Consider the following 21,862-nt stretch of genomic DNA (forward strand, 5'->3'; position numbering starts at 1 on the left):
ACAAGCCTGGGCAATATGGCAAATGCCAGCCACTGTCCCACCAACTTGCAAGAATGCAGAAAATAAATATTGTGTACCTACCAAGGGCTCAGAATACCTCTTCTCCTATTCCACCCCAAATTCCCTGGTGGTTGATGTTGTAAATGAGAGAGACAGACAATATTGCTCCAGATCAAGTCCTCATGACAAGAAACTGAAGCACCCGGACCTTCTCAGCTGCAAAGGCTGTTCTTCAGCTGCATTACAATTCAGGATAGCTGGCCACCAGACCCTAGTGGCAAAGTACAACTACACAAACTACAGCAAGTTCTCTCATTTTATTGCTTATTTACCACAAGACCAGAAGGACCAGTTTCAGGCTCTCATCACTGAATGTCAGATGACTGCCAAAGCCTCTTTGCGAGCCTCTTTGGATGAGGCCAAAAACTAATTTCTTTCTGTGGCATCCACTATAGTTATTCACTATGCTTCATGGCTATTCTCCTTTGGACTTTGCAGGGAAATCCAGAATACAGTAGAGGATCTTGCCTTTGAAGACTTAAGCTCTTCAGCAATGCCACAGATTAATCCTTCACACAGTAAAGGATTCTAGAGTGACCCTTTGATCTCTGGGCATCCACATCCCTGCAACCAAAAGAAAAAGTAGAGGTCACAGATAGCCCAATGTTCTCAATTAATCCAGTATCAAACCTTCCAAAGATCTGTAGAGCCACCCAACAAGGTCCCATCATCTGCTATCACCTTGCAGTCAGCAGCTTCTTCTGACCTTTCTTTTGACCCTTCTGTTGAGGATCACAAGTCAGTCCACTGTCGGGATCTGATGCAGCACCACCACCCCTGCCTCCCACCCACCCTATGGAGATCTCTCCTATTTCAAGCTTTATTGGGAGTATATTACATCAGGCTATGGCATTCATGTAATTTCCAACCCCCATTCAGCTTCCTCTTCCCTTTTCAGGGGCTTTCTCACAAAGATCTCCTAAGACAGGAGGTACAAACCCTCTTGCTCCTGGGGGTGATCCAACCAGCTCCTCCTTCTTTCGTCGGAAAAGGGTTCTACTCCAGCTGCTTCCTGGTACGTAAGCAAAAAGGAGGATGGAGACCAAGACTGAACACATTCATCCAAACGTGGACGTTCAATATGGTAACCCTCACCGCAATAATACCATTATTAGATCCAGGAGGCTGGTTTGTGAGCCTTGACTTTCAGGATGCATATTTTCAGGTAGCAATACATCCAGCTCACAGACATCGCCTCCAGTTCATCATCAGCAATGACCGCTGTCAGTACTAAGTGCTTCCCTTTGGCCTCCCAACTGACGTGGGAGTCTTCACAAAGGTAATCTCAGTTGTCATGGCCCATCTGTGGCAAATGGGAAAAGTCACCTTCCTCTATCTCGATGACTGGCTCCTCAAGGGTTGTTCTCTCCATGAGGTACAGTCAGCAGCAACAAGGCCCTAGCACATTTCCACTCTGTGTGACTCTGGTTCAATGCAATCTTTGACATCTGTCCAACACATCAACTTCATAGGGGTCACCTTGGACTCCACAACTGCCAGGGCATACTTCCCCAGGGACAAGTTTGTCATGATGTCCAACCTCCTCTCCACACTACAGCAGAATCCTCAAACCATTAGAAGGACCTGACTTCAGATTTTGAGCCATGTGACAGCCTGTACTCTTGTAACATCTTATGGCAGTCTGCACTCTCTGTGCCCAATGCTCAGAGTTCTCAACTCTCTCAATTGGTGGAGGGTGTCACAGGGTACAGTCCTCATCGCCAGACTGGCACCTCCTCCTTGTCATGATGGGGATTAGCTCAAGGCCAACGCCCACATCTGTGGTCTGCACACTGGCACTCTCTCTTTTCCCGCCTACAGCTCCTCTCTCAGCCAGAACCGCAGGGTCCTCGTCTTGACTGAGCCATCCGGCCGTGTCACTGTCTGTGGTTCCCCACTTCCTGGGGAGAGTATCTCTGTCCAACAGTCCAGCCACTTCCCTAGTGGCGAGTGAGGGGGTCCCAGGCCCAACCACTACTCTGGGCCCGAACCCAAGGACCCTGTAAATAGCAGCCTCCTATTGCTCCTCTGTAACTCTGTCAATACTGCTCTATTTCCCTCAGCCACTTCCCCACAGCTTCAGTACTTTCTTTGCCCTCAGCTCAGGGCACTCAGCTGCTCGGTCCCAAGAACCAGCCACTGCTCTGTCCAAGGCGCTTACAGTTCTCTCAGCCCTCCAGGGATACAATCCTTACTCCCTGGGCTCCCAGCAGCAACTGAACTATTCTTCCCTGCAGCTCCCTTTTATATGGACCTGCTGGGCCCTAATTGGCTGTTCCTCGCAGTCTGGCTGTTTCCCAAGCAGCCTTCCCACGGCTCTGTTAGTCCCTTCTCTGCCAGTCTGGGGTTGACGCCCCATCACAGAGGGATCCCCACAAGGTTTGCCTGGGAGTTCCATTCTCTCATACCCCCCACAAAGATAAGCACCACAGATGTCTCCCTACTAGACTGGAGAGCTCACCTCCAGGACCTCATAGCACAAGGCAGATGGACCCCTGAGGTGTCTGCTCCTCACATCAATCTACTTGAGCTCAGAGCAGTTCAGTACATATGTGACCACTTTCTACCCAAGATTCAGGGTCACTTAGTCAGGGTCAAGAGATAAACAGAGAAACCATGTACTAAATAAACCACCAAGAGGTGTAAGGTCCTTGTGCACAGAGGCAATAAAACTTTGGAACTGGGGCATAATGCACCAAATTGACATCTCAGTGGCATATCTACCTGGTCAGCAAAACACCATAGCAAACATTTCTCCAGCACCTCGAATGGGAGTTGAGTGATCTTATCCTACGGAAGATTCTCACCTGGGACATCCCAAAGATAGATTTATTTGTGACACCATCCAACATGAAATACCAGTGATTTTGATTGATGGGAGGACACAACCACAAATCATTAGGGGACACCTTCCTTACCAGTTGGCCTTGAACTCTGCCATATGCTTCTCCCCCAACACCCTTGCTCCTCAAGGTCCTAAATAAACTAAAACAAGAGAAAACGGTAATCACCCTGACCAAGGCAGGTAAAGTTCCTGGACCTGATACACCTGTTGGTGACTACCTTTTCACTTCCCTCTGACAGCTGACCTACTGACCCAAGAATTGGGCACAATACGCACACCACAATGCCCATTTCTCCATGCTATATCTCAAGGCTTGGCTCCTTGATGACTCTTGGGTATAGAAATCAGTAGCTGTTTTGAAGCACAGAATGTGCTGCTGAATAGCAGGAAACTCTCCACAAGAAAGAATTACCTGCAAAAGTGCAAGCAGTTCCAGTCCTGATGCACCCGCCAGGCATTATTTGCCGCCGAGTCTCACCTAGAGTCATAGACTGTAAGGTCAGAAGGAACCATTATGATGTTCTAGTCTGACCTCCTGCACAATGCAGGCCATAGAATTTCACCCACCCCCTCCTGTAATAAACCCCTAACCTATGTCTGAGCTACTGAAGTCCTCAAATCATGGTTTAAAGACTTCAAGGTGCAGAGAATCCTCCAGCAAGTGACCCATGCCTCACGCTGCAGAGGAAAGTGAAAAACCCCCCAGGGCCTCTGCCAATCTGCCCTGGAGAAAAATCCCTTCCCGACCCCAAATACGGCGATCAGCTAACCCCTGAGCATGTGGGCAAGACTCACCAGCAGACATCCAGGAAAGAATTCTCTGTAGTAACTCAGATCCCACCCCATCTAACATCCCATCACAGGCCATTGGGCATATTCACCACTAATAGTCAAAGATCAATTAACTGCCAAAAATTAAGCTACTGTCCCCTCCCCATCGTACTATCCCCTCCATAAACTTATCAAGCTTAGTCTTGAAGCCAGATATGTCTTTTGCCCCCTCTGCTCCCCTTGGAAGGCTGTTCCAGAACTTCACTCCTCTGTTTGGTTAGAAACCTTCATCTAATTTCAACTCTAAACTTCCTGATGGCCAGGTTTATCCATTTGTTCTTGTGTCCACACTGGCATCTCACTGACATACTCAAGTACTTGCTGAATTAAAAATCCTGGATTTGTCACTGAGCTCCATCAAAGTCCACCTGACTGCTATTACAGCATTTGATCTACCAGTTCAGGGGCTTTCAGTATTCGCACACCCTACAACTTCAAGACTCAGTAAGGGCTTGACCACCATTTTCCTCAAATTAGAGAGCCTACTACACCTTAGGACCTTAATCGAGTTCTCAAAGCATTGAAGAAAATACCCCTCAAGTCCATTTATCTTTCAAAACCCACTTTCCTCATAGCTGTCCCTTTGTCTAGAAGGGCAGGGGAGTTGGAAGCATTTGAGACAGACCCATCCTACAGAGTATTTTACTGGGACAAGGTGACTCTACGTCCCCATCCTTGCTTCCTTACCAAGATTTTACTGGACTTCCACATCAACCAGGATATTCAGTTGCCAGTCTTCTACCCCAAATCTCACACTTCAAGAGAAGAAGCCAGTCTTCACACTCCTGAATGTGAAAAGAGATCTTCAGAACCGCTCCTAGACTCAGTTTCCTTTGCAGACAGAATGAAGGAAGCCCCTATTTCCACCCAAAGACTATTGAAATGGGTCTCAGGGTGTATTTTTGGGGTGTGACAAAGCTTCTGGAGTGCACCAGCTAAAGTGACTACCCATTCCACTAGGGCAAAATCCACCCCTGTTGCCCCACTTAAGAATATACCCATTGCAGGTATTTGTGAAGCTGCCACCTGTTTGTCTGTGTATGCTTTCCCTCACCACTATACTTTTGTGCATGCTTCCAGAGCAAATGTTGCCTCTGGTGTGGCTGTTCTCTGAACTGTGCTAAATCCCTCCCCTCAACATCCACCTTCATTGGGACACTGCTCGGGAGTCATCTAAAGTGGAATACACAAAGAAGGAGGAAAGGTTACTTACCCATATAGTAACAGCAGTTCTTTGAGATGTCATGGCTGATCTGGTACAAATATCATCTAATGATTGAAATTCAATCTGTTCAGAAACAAAAGTATCTGAAGTCCGAGAGGAGCACCATAAAAGCCTATATCTTCCTCTCCCATGATAACCTGGCAGGAGCGGAAAACTTATTTGCAGCCGATAAAGTGAGCTGTAGCTCACAAAAGCTTATGCTCAAATAAATTTGTTAGTCTCTAAGGTGCAACGAGTCCTCCTTTTCTTTTTGCGGATACAGACTAACAGGGCTGCTACTCTGAAACCTTGCAAACATCTGTTGCTTTTATCAGTTCCATGAGTCCCTTACTTTCTCTTGTCTGCTATGGAGGATGGCAACACTGTGGAGTGGAACCTTCAAAACCTGTGTTGGCCAAGGTCTGCAGAAACACACGTGGACTACATGAATCTCAGACCCAATGAAAAGATCTCCTCTGCGATCTAAACAGGTAATTTACAAATAATGGCAGCATGGCTCTCAAAGTTGACCTGCTGTCCCTATCCTTTATGTATGTGGTCTCTGAAAGCACAGATGGGGGAATTAAGGCTCTTTAGGGCAGTATCTTAAATGTGTTTTATATCTTATATTCTGCTGTGTGGAGGGGGATACATGGTATGCAGAGTGAGTTACCCCAACACCCCTCACGAGTTTTGTAGAGTAAAAGCTCTTATATGGCAACTGCAGAAAATCAAAACAAAAGCCCTAAGGGTAGGGGATGCTATTCTTTAGCTGCCATTTCCCATACACTTACATAGCCTGTAACAGTGAGCCTTGAGCCTCAGTTTCTACACTGCTATTTTTAACATGTTAAATATGAACAATATAAACACTATGAATACGTTGAGGTGGGCTTGGAGACTTGCTGCTGTTGGCTGTGTTGTCATACACAGCACCAATCCATATTACTAGTGTCCTCCTATCGCCTCCCTATACTGTATTACATAAGCAGAAAAGAGCACATAGGCCAAAATCCTATGGGCTAAATGGCTATAAGTGTATCTGGTCCCCATGTCACTGGACACACCATTATGAAAAGGAACCCGAGCACTTCAGAGGTTTCTTTCAGAGGCAAAGATCTAAAGCTGGTTTTCTCCACTTACTAGGCATCTGTTACTTGTCTTCATTCCCATTGTTAACTAAGGATGTGCTAAGGGTCATGTACCTTTTCTTCATGGATTTCCACAAAGAAACTTTTTTTAAAGTTATGTGACTTAGCAGAATTTCTAGATTTACACTCCTGGTGCAGTGTGTGTGTGTGGATAGGTGGGTGTCTTTGCGTCATCTTATTTGCTCATGTAAAAGGTCTGTTAGATGATTCCAAAAGTGATCACCAGGAACGCACATCCGCTTCAACCCCACCAGGTTTATGGCCTGACTGGACCATGGCTCTAACAGAGAGTTTGCAGTCTGAGAGGGAAGGGCGTAAGGAAGGAGTAGGGGGGACGTGGGTGGGCAGCAGCAGCGGGTGCGGGGTGGGCTGGGGAGGGTTTAGACACAGCGAGGGGCAGGAGCGAGGGTGCAGTGAGGCAGAACGAGCTCGGGGCTGAGGTAGGTCCCAGGTACAGGTAGGGAGGGTGTCTGGGAAGTGCATAGAGAGGAGGTGGGGGAGGCGGCTACAGGCGGTGGTGGAGAGTGAGTGGAGGAGGGGTAATGGGGGCGACTCTCTCGTCCTCTGAGTTCCCCCTCCCGGTGCCCTTTGACCCCGGGGAGGCGGGGCCGGAAGACGCTGGGCAGGGGGCGGGGGCTGGCGCCGGCACGGAGAGAGGCGGTCGGCGGACGTGGCCCGGCTTCTGTCTGTCTCTCGCGCTCCGCCATGGCCGCTGCTCTGTGCCGCGGCGCCTCCCCCCGGCCCGGCCCGGCGCGGCTGCTGCTGCTGCTGCTCGGAGGCCTCCTGTGCGCGGCCCCGGCGCGGGGCGACGCGGAGCTGGAGCCCGAGCCGGAGCCGGATCCGCACGCGCGGCACCGTTACAACGCCGAGATGCTGCGCCACGCCGCCCAGAGCGCCCCGCACTTCGTCATGTTCTTCGCCCCCTGGTAACCGGGCCGGGCGCGCGGCGGCGCGTTTCCCTGGTGACGTGGCAGCGGCCGCTGGGGGCGGCTCCTCGGGGGTCACGCGGGCGGGTTTGGGGCAGGGCCTGGCGCGGAGCCCAGGAGACGCAGCTCGCCTCCCCTTAGCCCCCCGGCCCCCTGCGAGCCGGGACGGGCGGGGGCTGCAGCCAGAGGGAGCCGCAGGCCCGCGCGCGCGGAGCCCGAGGGGAGCCGGGCCCGGTGCTGCCTGGAGGCCACGGCACGACCCGCCCCCGCGGTGCCTACGTGGCCTGCCCCGGCAACAGGTCCTAGCCCTAAATGTGCCCGTTCTCAGCCGCCGCCCCGCCAGGTCGGGGCGTGTCACTGTCCCCATGGCACGGATGGGGGAGCCGAGTCACGGGCAGGTCAGGCGCGGGGTCTGCACAAGGGGGAGTTCACCCGCAGAGCGGGCCCGGTGGGGCTCTCTGAATGCTCAGCCAGAGCGCCCGCGTGCGAAGTGACTTATCCAAGGTCTCACTGGAAGCCTGTGGAAGAAAAAGGAATCGAATCTGGGTTTTCTGACGTCCGGGTTAACACCGGCCCCTGGACCATCCTTCCTCTGCACTTGGCTTAGCTATTAGTAAAGTCTGTTACTAAGGTTGGCTAACACGTTTTTAAAAAATCACCTCCCATCCTCGTGGAGACAGGCCCTAAGAGGACCGTGTAATAACCCTTTTTGTGTGCTCTGAGATCCATCTGTTATTCTGTTTCCTTGAATCACTTTTGAAAGGGGGCTGATGGAGCCTCACTCCTTTTACTGATTAATGTAATAGTAAAAACCATGCTGATAGATTTGACAGCTGCTGACTGAGCTTCTAAATGAAGTTTTTCAAAACTGACTTCTAATGATTCTGTGGGTTTTCTGTTTCCTCCTTTCTCCATGAATATGAACGAAGTAAATGGCATGTGTTTTGTGTGTGGTTCTTAAGAAATGCATCATGTTCCAGAGCACTTTTTTGGTATCATGAACTCCTAAATTCTAATCCCAAATTTACCACTGTGACACATTGGACAAGTCAGTTAGGGATGAGCAACCACAGTTCCCCTTGACTCTGTTTGGAGTTGTGGGTGGTCAGCATCTCTGAAAAAACTGGCCCTTAATCTGTCTCTTTTTACTCATCTGAAAAATAGGGATAATACCTTCCACATACCTTGGGGAGTATTAATGTTTGAGCAGAACTCTGAAAATACGAAGGGTTATATAAGTAATAAATGTTATCTGTTGCTTATGAATACCTTCAGTGGGACGCATCTGTATTTCATGTTAGTCCTGTTGGGTATTTGTATTTGGCTTACTAGTTACTTAATTGAGAGGTCCTCTGGCACCAGTTTTAGTATATGACATGTTATAGCTCTGGTTCTGCAATGAGATCCATACAAGCCCGATTGAATTCATTGGCTCTCCTCTTAAGTGTCGTGGCCTGTGTGTATGGAATTCATTGCAGAATTGTGGGCGTCTATGTTTGAGCTAGAGCTTAGTCTTAACTCCTCCTACATGCAGTGGATCATGATAGCCTCATAACTGGGGGTAAAAGGATGGAATTTTTTGATAGTGCAGTGGATGTCTGAACTCTGTTATGGAGTCTTTGGAGGTAGAAGTCAAAATAATAATTATAGGCAGCCTTATCTCATGACCTCCATTTTAAAAATGCTTTTTTGTGTCTGGAGTTATTGATCTTTTCCAGATCAAATGGCTTTCTACTTGACTAACCACGCAATTAATTCACATGAGATATGGTCTTGTGCCATCCCCTACATCCAAATATTTACATAGACATGTTGGCAAACATGTATGGAGAAACCTGCCAATTACAGAAATAATAGATACAGTGAAATTTTCAGTGAGTGAGTTTATCCTACAGATTAAAGCTTGTAAACTTTGGACTCTGTTTTGTTTCTAACATTTGCCATTTCATAGCTCTCTACAGGGTTTCAGTACTTTACTTAATTAGTGAGCCTTTTGACCTGGAGATAACCTGAAAATAGCATTCATCTTGGTGGTCTCCTTAGAGCAGTAGGTGTCTATCTCCTGGTCAGGTTGTGCCTCTTGATACTGGTTTTCAAGTTTCTCAGATTTTGCATACTGCAATCCTCTTTCAGTTTAGCAATATGGAAAGGGCAGGCTGGTCTCAACCCCTGAGACTGTTTTATGATCTCTTAGGATGCGAGCCCCCTGTACAAGATCTATCAGCAGCCATTTGATCAGAGTGCCGCTGACCCACCTGTAAGACCTAGCAGTGGTAATGAATTTGCTTTTACCTGGTTGGCACGTTCCTTTCAGGGAGATCCCAAAGAGGAGTTGTGGGGAAATAATATTTGTCCCCACACTCAATTAAGGGTGGTCAGTTGACTGGTCAAATATTGTCAAAAATGGTCAAACCACTGATTTATTAGAACAGTAACAGCAGTCACAAAACAGAGTAAGGCATTATGGTCTCCAATAGGATTAGCCGTAGATAGATAGATACTTACACCTAATTACAAAATACAAGTTACTTACCTGAGTTACATAACTCAGAAAAATGTGAACCACGTGGGGATGTCTGTGTGTTTGAGGGATGCATTATGAAGAGGCTTTTTGTTAAGAGTCGAGGAGTGGGGGTTTATTTACATCGGCATTCAGTGTAGATTGTTTGTTTGCTTTTTTTGAGAGAGAGGGATTTGGGGGGGCTTTAATAGCTGTGATATTAAGGAAGAAGTTTAATGGCTAGACATCTTTTCTTTTTGTTTTGGGGGAGGAGGTTTAATGTTTGTGTGCCTTCCTCTCCCTCCCCCACTCCCGTCTGAGTTAATTTCTGTATATTTGTCTAGTCCGGTTAGATTGTAAGTTTTTTCAGGGCAAGAACTGTGTCTTTTAACTTGTGTGTTTTGCTTTGTAAACCACCATGTGCATTGATGGTCTGGTATACAAGTAGAGATACGCATACATATGATCTTTGTTCTAGAAGATTCCTGTCAATCAAGATGTTCCACTTTCATTTAGTTAACCTTTTTCCCAACAAGTGGGATTAGCATATACAAAAGTGGGTGATCAAGACACTTAAGTAGATGTGTTAACAGATGGCACTACGGTGAAATCCAAAAGGTAGGCTGCTGTCTACATCAGGGCATTCTTGCTGGGATATTTGACAATATTTTATCATGATCAGATAAGCAGCAGTCAATTGACATTATTTATCATGCATCCGATGAAGTGAGCTGTAGCTCACGAAAGCTTATGCTCAAATAAATTGGTTAGTCTCTAAGGTGCCACAAGTACTCCTTTTCTTTTTGCAAATACAGACTAACACGGCTGTTACTCTGAAACCTGTCATTATTTATCAGGTCAACTAAATGTTCAAAATCAGACCAAGTCAGCAAAATCAGACCAAGTCAGCAAAATCAGAGAATTGAGGAACATCTGTGTAATGTGATGTCTTGATATTAGAATATTTGTTTATACATATTATCTTATGGTACACATTGCCATTGCATCTGAGTGCCTCAGCTTTAAAATCAACAATTAAAAAAACACATAATTTCACTGCCAAACTGCTGCCTTCTTGGCTTATTGTTTGTGATTTCAGTGACCCTCTCCTGAACAACTTATACAAATGTTAGCCAAAAGCTTGAGCAGATATTTTTCACTGTTCTCCCGAGGTCACCAAATCTTGGCTCTAGTGAGCCAGATGAGGAAGTGCATTCTACATTCAGACCTTGGACTGAGAGTGTTGTGATGTGGGTCTTAAAAAATCACACTTAGGAACATAGAGCGGAAGCATTTCAGTTGCTGTCAACCTACCCTCCTCCAGTGATATGGGAAAGGGCAGTTTTTCAAGTAGCCAGACTTCTTAATGGCTTATAGATCATAACTAGGACTTTGATTTACATTTGTAAACAAGTGGCAAGTCATTGCAGAGCATTGAGAGTAACAATCATGCTCATAGCATCCCCGCCCACATAGGAGGTGAACAGCAGCAATCTATACCAGTTGACACTTCTGGGCGATCTTCAGCGATAGCACTAAGAGCACAGTGCTCAGTAATGCAGCATGAAAATGACAGACGCATATGACCATATAATACGTGAGACTGATCAGGATAAGCTTTCTTGAATTTGTGGACTTTTCTGACTGGACCTATATTGCTTCTTCATATTACAACCTGTGCTAAAAGCATTTCAGAATTCATGGGAATATCTGGCCAAAGAATGATTAAAATCCATCAGTGAGATACCACTACTCCATGTCACAATGAGGATGCAGCAGTCAAAAAACCAGAGTCTGCAGCAGTCAAAAAATCAGTAACATTTGGAGAAGAGCAGGAAAGAGGTGGATGTAAATTTGGGCCCTCAGTTTATCAACCAACTCTATAAAGTTACTTTCTTGTACTGGATTGTCAGTGTGTATGAACAGCTACTGTGTGGTTAATTTTGGTTTACTGACTCAGAGTTGAGCATTGCTTTCTCCTTCCTTTATACAAATTGAAATTTTGAAGTAACTTTGAAGGGGAGAGCATTTAGGAATAAAGACATTAAAAGTAGGGGGGTTTTGTGTTTGTTTTTTCCAAGTCCCAAACATTTAGAATTATGGAAATGCAAGGTTTAGGTACCTCACACAGTATCAGCTCTGTCCTTATATCTGTATATACCTTCCACTCATTCATAAGATAGGCTTATCACTTGTATGCCTTGCACTTTCAACATTGAGCCATACACCACTAGTACTGTCACAATACTATCTTACACTTAAAGTGCTGATAAATGAACTAGGCATCCACTATGCAAGTGTCATCTTTACTAGCAAATTCTCTTCCTCCCCCAAAGAGCTAGGTATGCCAATATCATATTACTTACTCTTCTTCAGACCACCAAAAGCGTGTCCTTAATCTAACCAACCTTCTCAGTAATAGTCAAGAAACCACAATGTGTGTACAAACTCAGCCACCAACCCCATTCAGTATAAACTTCATAGCTGCAGAAAAGTTATCCTGTCATACTCCGCAGTTTTACAAATTCTTGAACCTACCTGATTGATCCTTACTAGATGAAGTCCTAAGGGAGTAGTACATCACTAAAAAACAACATAAGCCAGTGTTGAATCAATGCATTACAGCAGTGGTTCTCAACCAGGGCTACACCAAGGTCTTTTAGAGGTAAATCAACTCATCTAGATATTTGCCTAATTTTTACAATAGGCTACATAAAAGCATTAGTGAAGTCCGTACAAACTAAAATTTCATACAGTGATTTGTTTATACTGTTCTATATACTATACTCTGAAATTCAAGTACAATATTTATGTTCCAATTGATTTATTTTATAATTATGGTAAAAATGTTACAGTAAGCAATTTTTCAGTAATAGTGTGCTGTGACACTTCTGTATATTTATGTCTGAGTTTGTAAGCAAGTAGATTTTAAGTGAGGTGAAACCTGGGGGTACAAGACAAATCAGACTCCTGAAAGAAGTAGAGTAGTCTAGAAAGATTGAGAGCCACTGCCTTACAGAATGGGAAAGCACAATAGAGAACTAAAGTTTTTGGGATACCTTTGCTACATTTCCATACTCAAATTCTTCCTTAATTACCAAACCTCATATGACATTTGAAGTGTCAGACCTTTTTTGGATTACTTTATAGTTGAGTCCAGAATTAGCCTTCTAATTGAAGCCTTGTTACATACAGTTTTAACTATGGAGATACAACAGTCTCTCTGCAGTAAAGAGTAATTATTTAAAATAAATTTTGGATTACATTCTACTTCTGGGTCTTGATGACTACACAGCCACTATAACTTCCTAACTTTAGTCCGACAAAAAAGTTAGTTTCTTGGGCTACATCTACACTACAGTCAGGATCCATGCTCTGAGATCGATCCGCCAGTGGTTGATTTAGCGTGTCTAGTGAAGACTCGCCAAATCGACAACAGATCGCTCTCCAGTCGACCCCTGTACTCTACCCCCAATGAGAAGAGTAAGGTAAGTCGACGGGAGAGTTTCGCCTGTCAGCCCCCCGTCTCCCCCCAAGCAGTGTAGACCCTGCGGTAACTCGACCTAAGGTACGTCGACTCCAGCTACATTATTCATGTAGCTGGAGTTGCGTAGCTTAGGTCGACCTATTGCAGTAGTGTAGACATAGCTTTGGTTGCCTGTTATATACATAGACACTTATGTTTATATTTAAGTCTGAATTAAGTAGATTCAGCGTGGATAAAAATCAATGATTGTTTTTAAAAAATCAGATTTTTTTGATAAACTGCTTTTTGAGGAATAAACCTATCTAAAGATTGATTTAATTAAGATACATTATAGCTCAAAGATATCTCCGCATGGAATAGGAATTATAAATTCTAATTCTATAGTATGAGACAGTATATTCATGTAATGTTTAAGAAAAGTTTTGTAAATGAGTTCCAGTAGTTCATGGATTAGTGACCCAATCTTATGGGGTTCCACAGGCTTCTGTATAGATTTAGTTAATCTTTCTATCTACCCAAAGAGGCTCAGTCTAGAAGATACCATCAGAGATGCTTAGTTTTGCAGTTCTCAAACTATGGATTTGTGTCTCCAGAAGTAACATGCTTGTTAACAGCAAAAATGTTTTAAATAAATAAATATATAGAGGTGAGAAATAATAGACCTCAACTCTATTGTCCCTCTGCAAATTTGTGTACACAGAGTCAATCCCTTACCTCTCTCTAAAAGTGAAAAGTTTCAAAAAGTTCAACTAATAGAAGGTTGTTGCTGGCAGAATAGATCTGGACAAGGAGAAGAAGTCTGGAGATAAATGTGAGACGCGAGGGACATATGCTTATTTTGTTAAAATATTATGTGTTTGCTGTTGAAGAAAAAAACCCAGAACACTTAACGTTGTTAAGTAAAATAGTTAAATAAAACAATTTAAATGTCTATCTGGTGATGTTCTTCTCCTAATATAGCATAGCAAGAAAATCCTCCAAATATTAATGATTAACCTGTTGAATTGGAGATAGTTCACCTCCCAATGACTTCATAAATATTTGCTTCAATTATCTTTGGTAAATGAAATAACCAAACAATCATTCATTTTCTGATATAGCTGTAAAACTCACCTGAAAAGTTTTTTCAAAATAAATCACTGTTTAAAAATGTTTAGTGTGTACCTTCTAAAAATGAAACCTACTTCTATCTCTGAGTTGTGAAGAATATGTATTAAGGTTATAACAACCAACAAGAATGTACTTTTATATAGAAAACCATGATTAAATCGAATCTTCCTGACTAGTGATTTAAATCATTATTTAAATCAGTTGATTTAAATCAAATCCACCCTGACTAGATTTATTGATTATGGCGTTTTCTTTAATTGTGCAGTGTTGGTCTTGTACCTTGATGTTCAATAAGATTTCTGCCTTCTGGCTGAAATGCACACAACCAAAATTTCTTCAGTAGCTTTAAATGTAACATGTAGGCAAAGGATTCAGAGTGGTAGCCGTGTTAGTCTGTATCAGCAAAAACAACAAGGAGCCCTTGTGGCACCTTAGAGACTAACAAATTTATTTGGGCATAAGCTTTCGTGGGCTTCCGATGAAGTGGGTTCTAGTCAGTGATGAGATGCCAAAATCTTAACAACTGGTTCCCTCCTCACCCCACGAGGGGGTCGTTGCCCACCCCTGCCCCCCAGGACTCCTGCCCCATCCAACCTCCGGCGTTCCTTGACACGCCCCCCGCCCCAGGACCTCTGCCCCATCCACCCCCCTCCCCTGTCCCCTGACTGTCCCCAAAACCGGGCAGGAGGGTCTCGTGGGCCACCGTAGTGGGTGCCCACCCCACCCCTAAGAGCCAGAGGGACCTGCCGGAGGGCGAGGTGGGGAGTCCCAGTGGTGCTTACCCGGGGCAGCTCCCAGGAAGCATCCAGTGGGGAAAATTTGGTGGGTGCAGAGCACCCACCAGCAGCTCCCTGCCCCGCGCCCGGCCCCAACTCGCCTCCGCCCCTGAACGCGCCGCCCCACTCTGCTTCTCCGCCCCCTCCCCTGGCTTCCAGCAAATCAGCTGTTCGGCAGGAAGTCTGGGAGGGCTGAGAAGCAGGCGACGGCCAAAAGGGCTTCTAAATTTAACAACCGGTGGGAACCAGCTCTAGCTCACCACTGGTTCTAGCCCACAAAAGCTTATGCCCAAATAAATTTGTTAGTCTCTAAGGTGCCCCAAGGACTCCTCGTTTTTTTTATGTAGGCAAAGGTAATTTGAACTTTGAGGTTTGCATAGAGGCTGGTTAGACTTCTTTAACCTTGTTAAATTCTGGATTATCTACTATGCTTTGCAGTAAAAAGAGATTGTATCATTTCTTCAAAAGCCAGGTGTTCATTTGGTTCATGAAAATAAAGGTCTTATTAAGTACCAGTCAGAGAAAAACACAATGTAAATGACTCCTGGTGCTATTCGGTGCAACTGAACAGATTCACTAACTACCTCATACTTTCTAGTCCTGCCTGAGGTCCTCTCATCAACTTCTAATCATCCCAGCTACTGTGGTGGTGGCGGCTTCGTGATTTTTGCTACAAATGTCAACTAGACTAGGATGAGACACTTTTCTCTCTTCTTTCCTGATTTTTGCTTGAGACCCAACTTAGTCAAGAGGTGAAAACAGGTATCCAGAGGTGAAAATCTTGAAAACTACCTCACCATGCCATTTAGCCATCACAAGCAATGTTTCAGAATATGTAATTGTAGGAGGATTTTTTAGTAGTGTATTGGAGAGCCTAGGTTTGAATCAGTTTTTTATAACAGAACTTTATGAAGCGGGCACGGTGCACTGTAAACTGAAAGGAAGGAAAAATATTTAAAATGTAAAACTCTCATATGCACCAGTATATATGCCAAGTCTGATTACATGAGACTAGTTTGAAAACGGTCTTAAAATCTTGCTTTCTTGTACATGGGATTGTTTTTTAAATGGGAGTTCTGTAGGGAGTAAGAGGCAACTTCCTGCAAACTTCCTTATTGTTGTGTTAATTGTTGCATTAAAAAGTAGACTTTGAAGGACTTGTCAAGAGCAAACAAAGTTGAGGATATTTTAATTAATCTAACAACATTTTTCATAATGCCTGTAAAAATCAGGAACAGCAAGAACGGCCATTCAAGAGAAGTTGGCTTTGGCTCTTTTAAATAGTTTTACCATATTTATGGTGTTAGTGTCTTTGACAACACCAGTTTGTATTTGCCAATAGTATGACGTCTGATTTTCAGTTTTGGGGGAATTAGAATGATGTTTTCAAGAACTAATAAATCTCTTGATTGGCTGAACATTTGTAACACTTTAAATTTGAATTAGTATGTTATGGGATGCCAAGCAGTAGGAAAGATTACTTGAATAATTAACTGTTCCTTTAAGAGGGAAGCAAAATAGCAATTATTTGTTCTGAAACCTGTTTTAAGTCCACTTTGTGTGCATATGTTGAATATTTTGAGACTCATAGGATATCACTATGCAAAAGCAGTTGTTCCTGGTTATAACATATTAAGATTAGCATCTCTTCAGGACTTTGAAACAGAACTGTTCTACTTCACTGACTTAGGTATTCCATGGGTCTCATGAGTCACAATTCTGATGTTAAACGGAAACACAAGTGACCTTATAAAAAGAGTACAAACCATTATCTCCTTACCAGACACTTAAAAACATGGTGCTTCCAAATGTAAAAGCATAAAGAACGCCAGGCATCCTCTTATGAAACTTTCTCTTGGAAAGTTGAGAAGCTGAGTGCTCTCTTTTCAGTATCCTCATTAATTTAATAGTCTTTTACAATGAACCTGGCTAGACTTTGTATTACAAAAGTACTTCTCTAACAGTCAGGGCTGTGTTTTAGATTTTTTGGTGAATTTTGTGCCAAAACTGCTTACAGGGTTAGTCTTCTACAATAAAAGGCAACTTTACAGTATTAACTGTTGCTTAACTCATTCTTCTTTTATATGGAAGAGGTTTCTGATTTTTCATTTCTCTATCATCTTTCAAGTATATCAGATCCCACCTACGTGTATATAAACTTTTTCCATAGATTCATTCATATCTAGTCTTTATATTTATATTTAAACACATATTTGTTAAGTATAGAGCATGCATACAAATCAGAACAGCGACCTTATTTCTGAAATTTATTTTATCTTTTGCTCATCCTGTTGTAGGTGTGGACACTGTCAACGTCTGCAACCAACTTGGAATGATCTGGGAGACAAATACAACAACATGGAAAATCCATCAGTCTATGTTGTAAAAGTGGATTGCACTATAGATCTTCCACTCTGCTCTGAATTTGGAATCAGAGGATACCCCACGTAAGTACAAAAGGATGTGTGCTTCTATTATTTTGTATGTTTTCCACAGTCCTCTGCCAATTTGTTGAGACCAACTTCTAAGTTATGATTTTTGGTCGTTTCCTTTATAGCTCTTCAGTCTTTAGAAGATAAATTTGAGCTCTCATCATGTTACCAAGACAAGATGATCTATAATGTCTCTTTTTTTAGACACCATCTTACAGCTTGGAAGATGGCTGTGTTTAAACAAAGTTCAGAATAGGCCTTCCCCTTTCTCCCCCACCCCAAGAGAACAAGTCTGTGAGAGAGTAACATAACATATAGCAGTAAAGTACTAGTAGTTCAGGACTATTTTAACTACTTTAAAATAATTTCAGTTGTCTAACTGTGTACAGCACAACCAATGTAGTGTGTATAAATGGTCTCTCAAACTTTTGTGTGAATTTGGTGCTCATAAAACTGATAGATTAATAACACCATCTAAAGCTAGGCACATATGGATGCTGGCGCTGTGCAAGTTTCTCTACATGGTTTTACTTTAGCAGGGCTTGACAAACTTAGCAGCTGCTCATGAACTCGAGTACTAAACATATGGGGGGGATAGCTCAGTGGTTTGAGCATTGGCCTGCTAAACCCAGGGTTGTGAGTTCAATCCTTGAGGGGGCCATTTAGGGATCTGGGACAAAAACTGGGGATTGGTCCCGCCTTGAGCTGGGGGTTGGACTAGATGACCTCCTGAGGTCCCTTCCAACCCTGATAGTCTATGATTCTGTTATCTTTTAAACCTTTCCTATTATGATAGATGAGGGTGAGCGGGTTCCACCAGTAAGGGCCAGAGTAAGGTCTTGGTGAGAAGGCTCGCATCTTGCCTCTGAGCTGCAGGAAAAGAATGTGAGCTGGAATTTCTACCAGATAAGCAAGCCTTTGCTTAAAGTACATCAGTCCAAATTCCAGCACTCCTGCTAGCCTAGTGCTGGACCTCTCTTTAGCAGATTGTCAATTGTGTAGCTTTGTGAATAAATGTCCTACAATGGTAGGGTACGTCTACACAGCCAAAAAAAAACCCTAAAACCTATGGCAGCAAGTTTCACAGTCTGGGTCAACTGACTTGGGCTTGTGTTGCAGGGCTAAAAATGTCAGTGTACATGCTTGGGATGAATCCTGGGCTCTGAGCCCTCCCCACTTGCTGGGTTTCAGAGCCCAAGCTCCAGCCTGAGCCCAAACTTCTACACTGCTATTTTTAGCCCTGCAATGTAATCCTGAGGCAGTTGACCCAGGCTTTGAAACATACTGCTGCAGGGGTTTTTTTTTTTGCTATGTAGACGTACCCATAGAGACCCCAAAAGCTTATGGTCAAACCTGAAGTTAGTATTTTGACCCTTTCTCAAGAGGTGGAAAATAATAACAATTCACTACTCTGCCTATTCAGTTGCACAAATATTGATATTTATGAAGATGGACCAGTAGAGGTTAAAAATAGTTTACTGTTTTTGTAGTTCATATTAATATAGACCTTACACCTTATCAGTGGCTTTTAACAATTGAGTATTTCCTCTTTCTGAATGAAGTTTGTCATTTCCACCTCACTGGCAGAGCATTTTAATTAGGGGTAGGAATTGCAGCAAATATTAATACAGTTCCAAATTTATTGTAACTTTGGAAATAGTGGGGCAATAGGGCAAAGCCTAATAGTAGTTGGCACAAAGCTGAATCAGGTCTTAGCTAGCTTTGACATATGAATCTAATAAAATGTATGTGATAGAGACTGGCGGGACAAGACAAATACCTGTGGCACCTTAGAGACTAACAAATTTATTTGAGCATAAGCTATGAAGTGAGCTGTAGCTCACGAAAGCTTATGCTCAAATAGATTTGTTAGTCTCTAAGGTGCCACAAGTACTCCTTTTCTTTTTGTGGATATAGACTAACACGGCTGCTACTCTGAAACCATACAAATACCTGTAATACAGGTATCTCCCTCATTCTCCACAGGGTCACATGCTGAAATTTTTAAAGGTCTGAATTTAAAATTAATTTTATCTTCAACTGAGTAACAGATTTAGTTGAAAATCCTCAGGACATTCAGTCTTTACATATTGGTTTCAAGTATCAGAGGGGTAGCCGCGTTAGTCTGGATCTGTAAAAGCGGCAGAGAGTCCTGTGGCACCTTATAGACTAACAGACGTATTGGAGCATAAGCTTTCGTGGGTGAATACCCACTTCGTCGGATGCATGTAATGGAAATTTCCAGAGGCAGGTATATTGCTTGCATATTTATACCTGCCTCTGGAAATTTCCACTACATGCATCCGACGAAGTGAGTATTCACCCACGAAAGCTTATGCTCCAATACGTCTGTTAGTCTATAAGGTGCCACAGGACTCTTTGCCGCTTTTACGTATTGGTTGTATACTGTACAGTTGGGGAGGAAGATATGCTGTTGTTTTCATACAAAACAAAGAAATTGGATATACAGATCTAAGTTGGGGGGGAAAACTGAACCTCATCTTAATAAAATAATAGAGATGCTACTATGCCTATAGGATCATTTAAGCTAACTTCTTGATTTCTGTTAGGTTCTACTCCAGACTGTTATCAGAAGATGTATGAAAGGGAGAGATGATAAGCAATTCAGATTTCATAATTCTTTTCTTTATTTTTTGTTGACTTCTTAAAGGGACAATATCAACTTAAAAACCACACACCTTTCTGAATGTTTTTTAACCTACTATTGTAAAAGCAATAAAGGGAAGATTTTTTTCTTATTTTAATTTTTATGCATTGTGCTTTTGAAAACACTTTTGCATAGTAATTTTTTTACGTTGCAAGGGCACTGAATAGAAAAAACAGGAGAGAAACATTTAGAAAAATGTGGTTGTAAAACCACAAAAATTAGCAAGGGAAGTCAAGGGCAGATGTAGTAACTGAAATGAATTTTAACTCACTCTTTAAAAATAAAATAAATTTAAATAAAAAGACCATCTCAATTTGATGGTATCCCTTTAAAATTCCAGTATTTAAACAAATATGATTTCCAATTTTAAGTTAGACATATATTTAGTGGGAAAAGATTTAGGTATTTTGTTAAACAGATTTTACAGCAAGTATGTATTTATATAATCAGAAAGACTGTCTTTGCAACTATCCACCTATTTTTCTCACCTTATTCATCTACTTTAAGCTACTTTTAATTAGTTTAATACAGCATGAGAAGTGGCATCTGATCAAGGACATTCATATTTGGCATGGAACAAAAAAGTGAAGATAAATTCCTGGAAAATAAATTTTTTGTTTTTGTGCATACTGAAAGAAATTAACTGATGCTTTTTTGGCAAACTGAAAAATAGGATTCACAAGCATAAACAGGGATTAACCTCTGAATTATTCTTTCTAGCATTTTATTCACCATTGCATGTTAATTAAGGACATCTTGGAATGTTAACGCAAAATATGGTATTTCTATCTGTACTAAGTTTAAAGGAGAAGAACAGAGTTCTGGTTAGTTACAGGGCCCAGTTCTGCATCATGGAAATCAAAGGAATGTGTGATTTTAGTGATAGGCTTGAGGACTGAGTATGCTCTGAGCTCAGTTATGATATCAGAAAAAAGTTCATTTATTTCCAGATAATGTTTCTTGTTTGTATCTATTTGAAAAGTTTTGCCTTACCTCTTTGTACTGTTTTAATGTTTCAGCCTAAAGCTGCTTAAACCAGGCCAAGAACCTGTGAAATACCAGGGTCCTAGAGACTTCCAGGCGCTGGAAAGCTGGATGTTGCAGACACTAAATGAGGAACCAGCTGTAAGTGAACAGGAAATATTCCCTTCTTCCAGAGTCAGACTGATTTCTTGCCACTATAGGGGTTAGGTTTTGCTTTCCACGAGGAAAACCTCGTAAGAATAAAAATTGGATGATGATAAACTGGAACAATGGCCAAATAGCAGTCAAACCCATAATTAAAACTGGCATCCTTTGACTTGCCCTTTGTTTCCTGTATTTAAAACCAAAATTCATAATCTTATTTCAAGGAAATATTAGCCTCTTGACATTTAAGATGGGATTTCCTGGTACACGTTCAGTTGACAAGTATAAGCCACAATTATTTTGTCTTGACTAGGAAAAGTGGTTTAGCTAATACACGCTAGGTAAGTCCAGCATAAATAACCTTTTTCCTAATGAAGATGCAGGGCAACAATTATTAGCTGGTCATGCTGTAGTTTAGTTAAGGCTACAACTCAACCAGCAAAATCAAGTTACAAAGTGCTACCCTATATCTACGCAAGGAAAAAGCTTGAGTTTAGGTCTGGCTCATCTGGCATATTAGATGATCCTGGTGTAAACTTAACTACTTTTCCTAGTCAAGACAAAGCCACAATGATTGCTGAGCTCAGTGGATTAAAATACACAGTTATGCTTAAACAAGATCCATATTAATGTATCTTTTAAAAATTGAAACGTCAAATGCAAAGAAGTTTTAGCAGTGTAGTTTCTAGTAATGTTTTTTCCAGCTCTGATCTAGTTCCTAGAAAATAGTCTTTTTTCTGTTAA

The 21,862-nt window shown here is 42.7% G+C and overlaps 1 protein-coding gene and 1 long non-coding RNA gene across 2 annotated transcripts in view; one reads left to right on the forward strand and one right to left on the reverse strand.

Moving 5' to 3' along the window:
• Positions 1 to 317: 317 nt before the first annotated feature.
• Positions 318 to 6,056, reverse strand: LOC141982635 (uncharacterized). The gene is made up of 4 exons (XR_012638163.1): positions 4,950 to 6,056; positions 4,424 to 4,521; positions 1,000 to 1,072; positions 318 to 624 (listed from the first exon to the last, which is right to left on the reverse strand). It is a non-coding gene; the product is annotated as an uncharacterized LOC141982635 (long non-coding RNA).
• A 725-nt stretch (positions 6,057 to 6,781) lies between these two features.
• TXNDC5 (thioredoxin domain containing 5) overlaps positions 6,782 to 21,862 on the forward strand; it is a 40,774-nt gene continuing 25,693 nt past the window's right edge. The window contains exons 1-3 of the mRNA XM_074944905.1: positions 6,782 to 7,017; positions 17,188 to 17,337; positions 21,010 to 21,115. Coding sequence (XP_074801006.1) covers positions 6,797 to 7,017; positions 17,188 to 17,337; positions 21,010 to 21,115 — 477 coding nt within the window. The 5' untranslated portion in view covers positions 6,782 to 6,796. The remainder of the gene's footprint in view (positions 7,018 to 17,187; positions 17,338 to 21,009; positions 21,116 to 21,862) is intronic.

Source organism: Natator depressus, chromosome 2 (assembly GCF_965152275.1).
Source record: "Natator depressus isolate rNatDep1 chromosome 2, rNatDep2.hap1, whole genome shotgun sequence".
Taxonomy (NCBI): Eukaryota; Metazoa; Chordata; order Testudines; family Cheloniidae; genus Natator; species Natator depressus.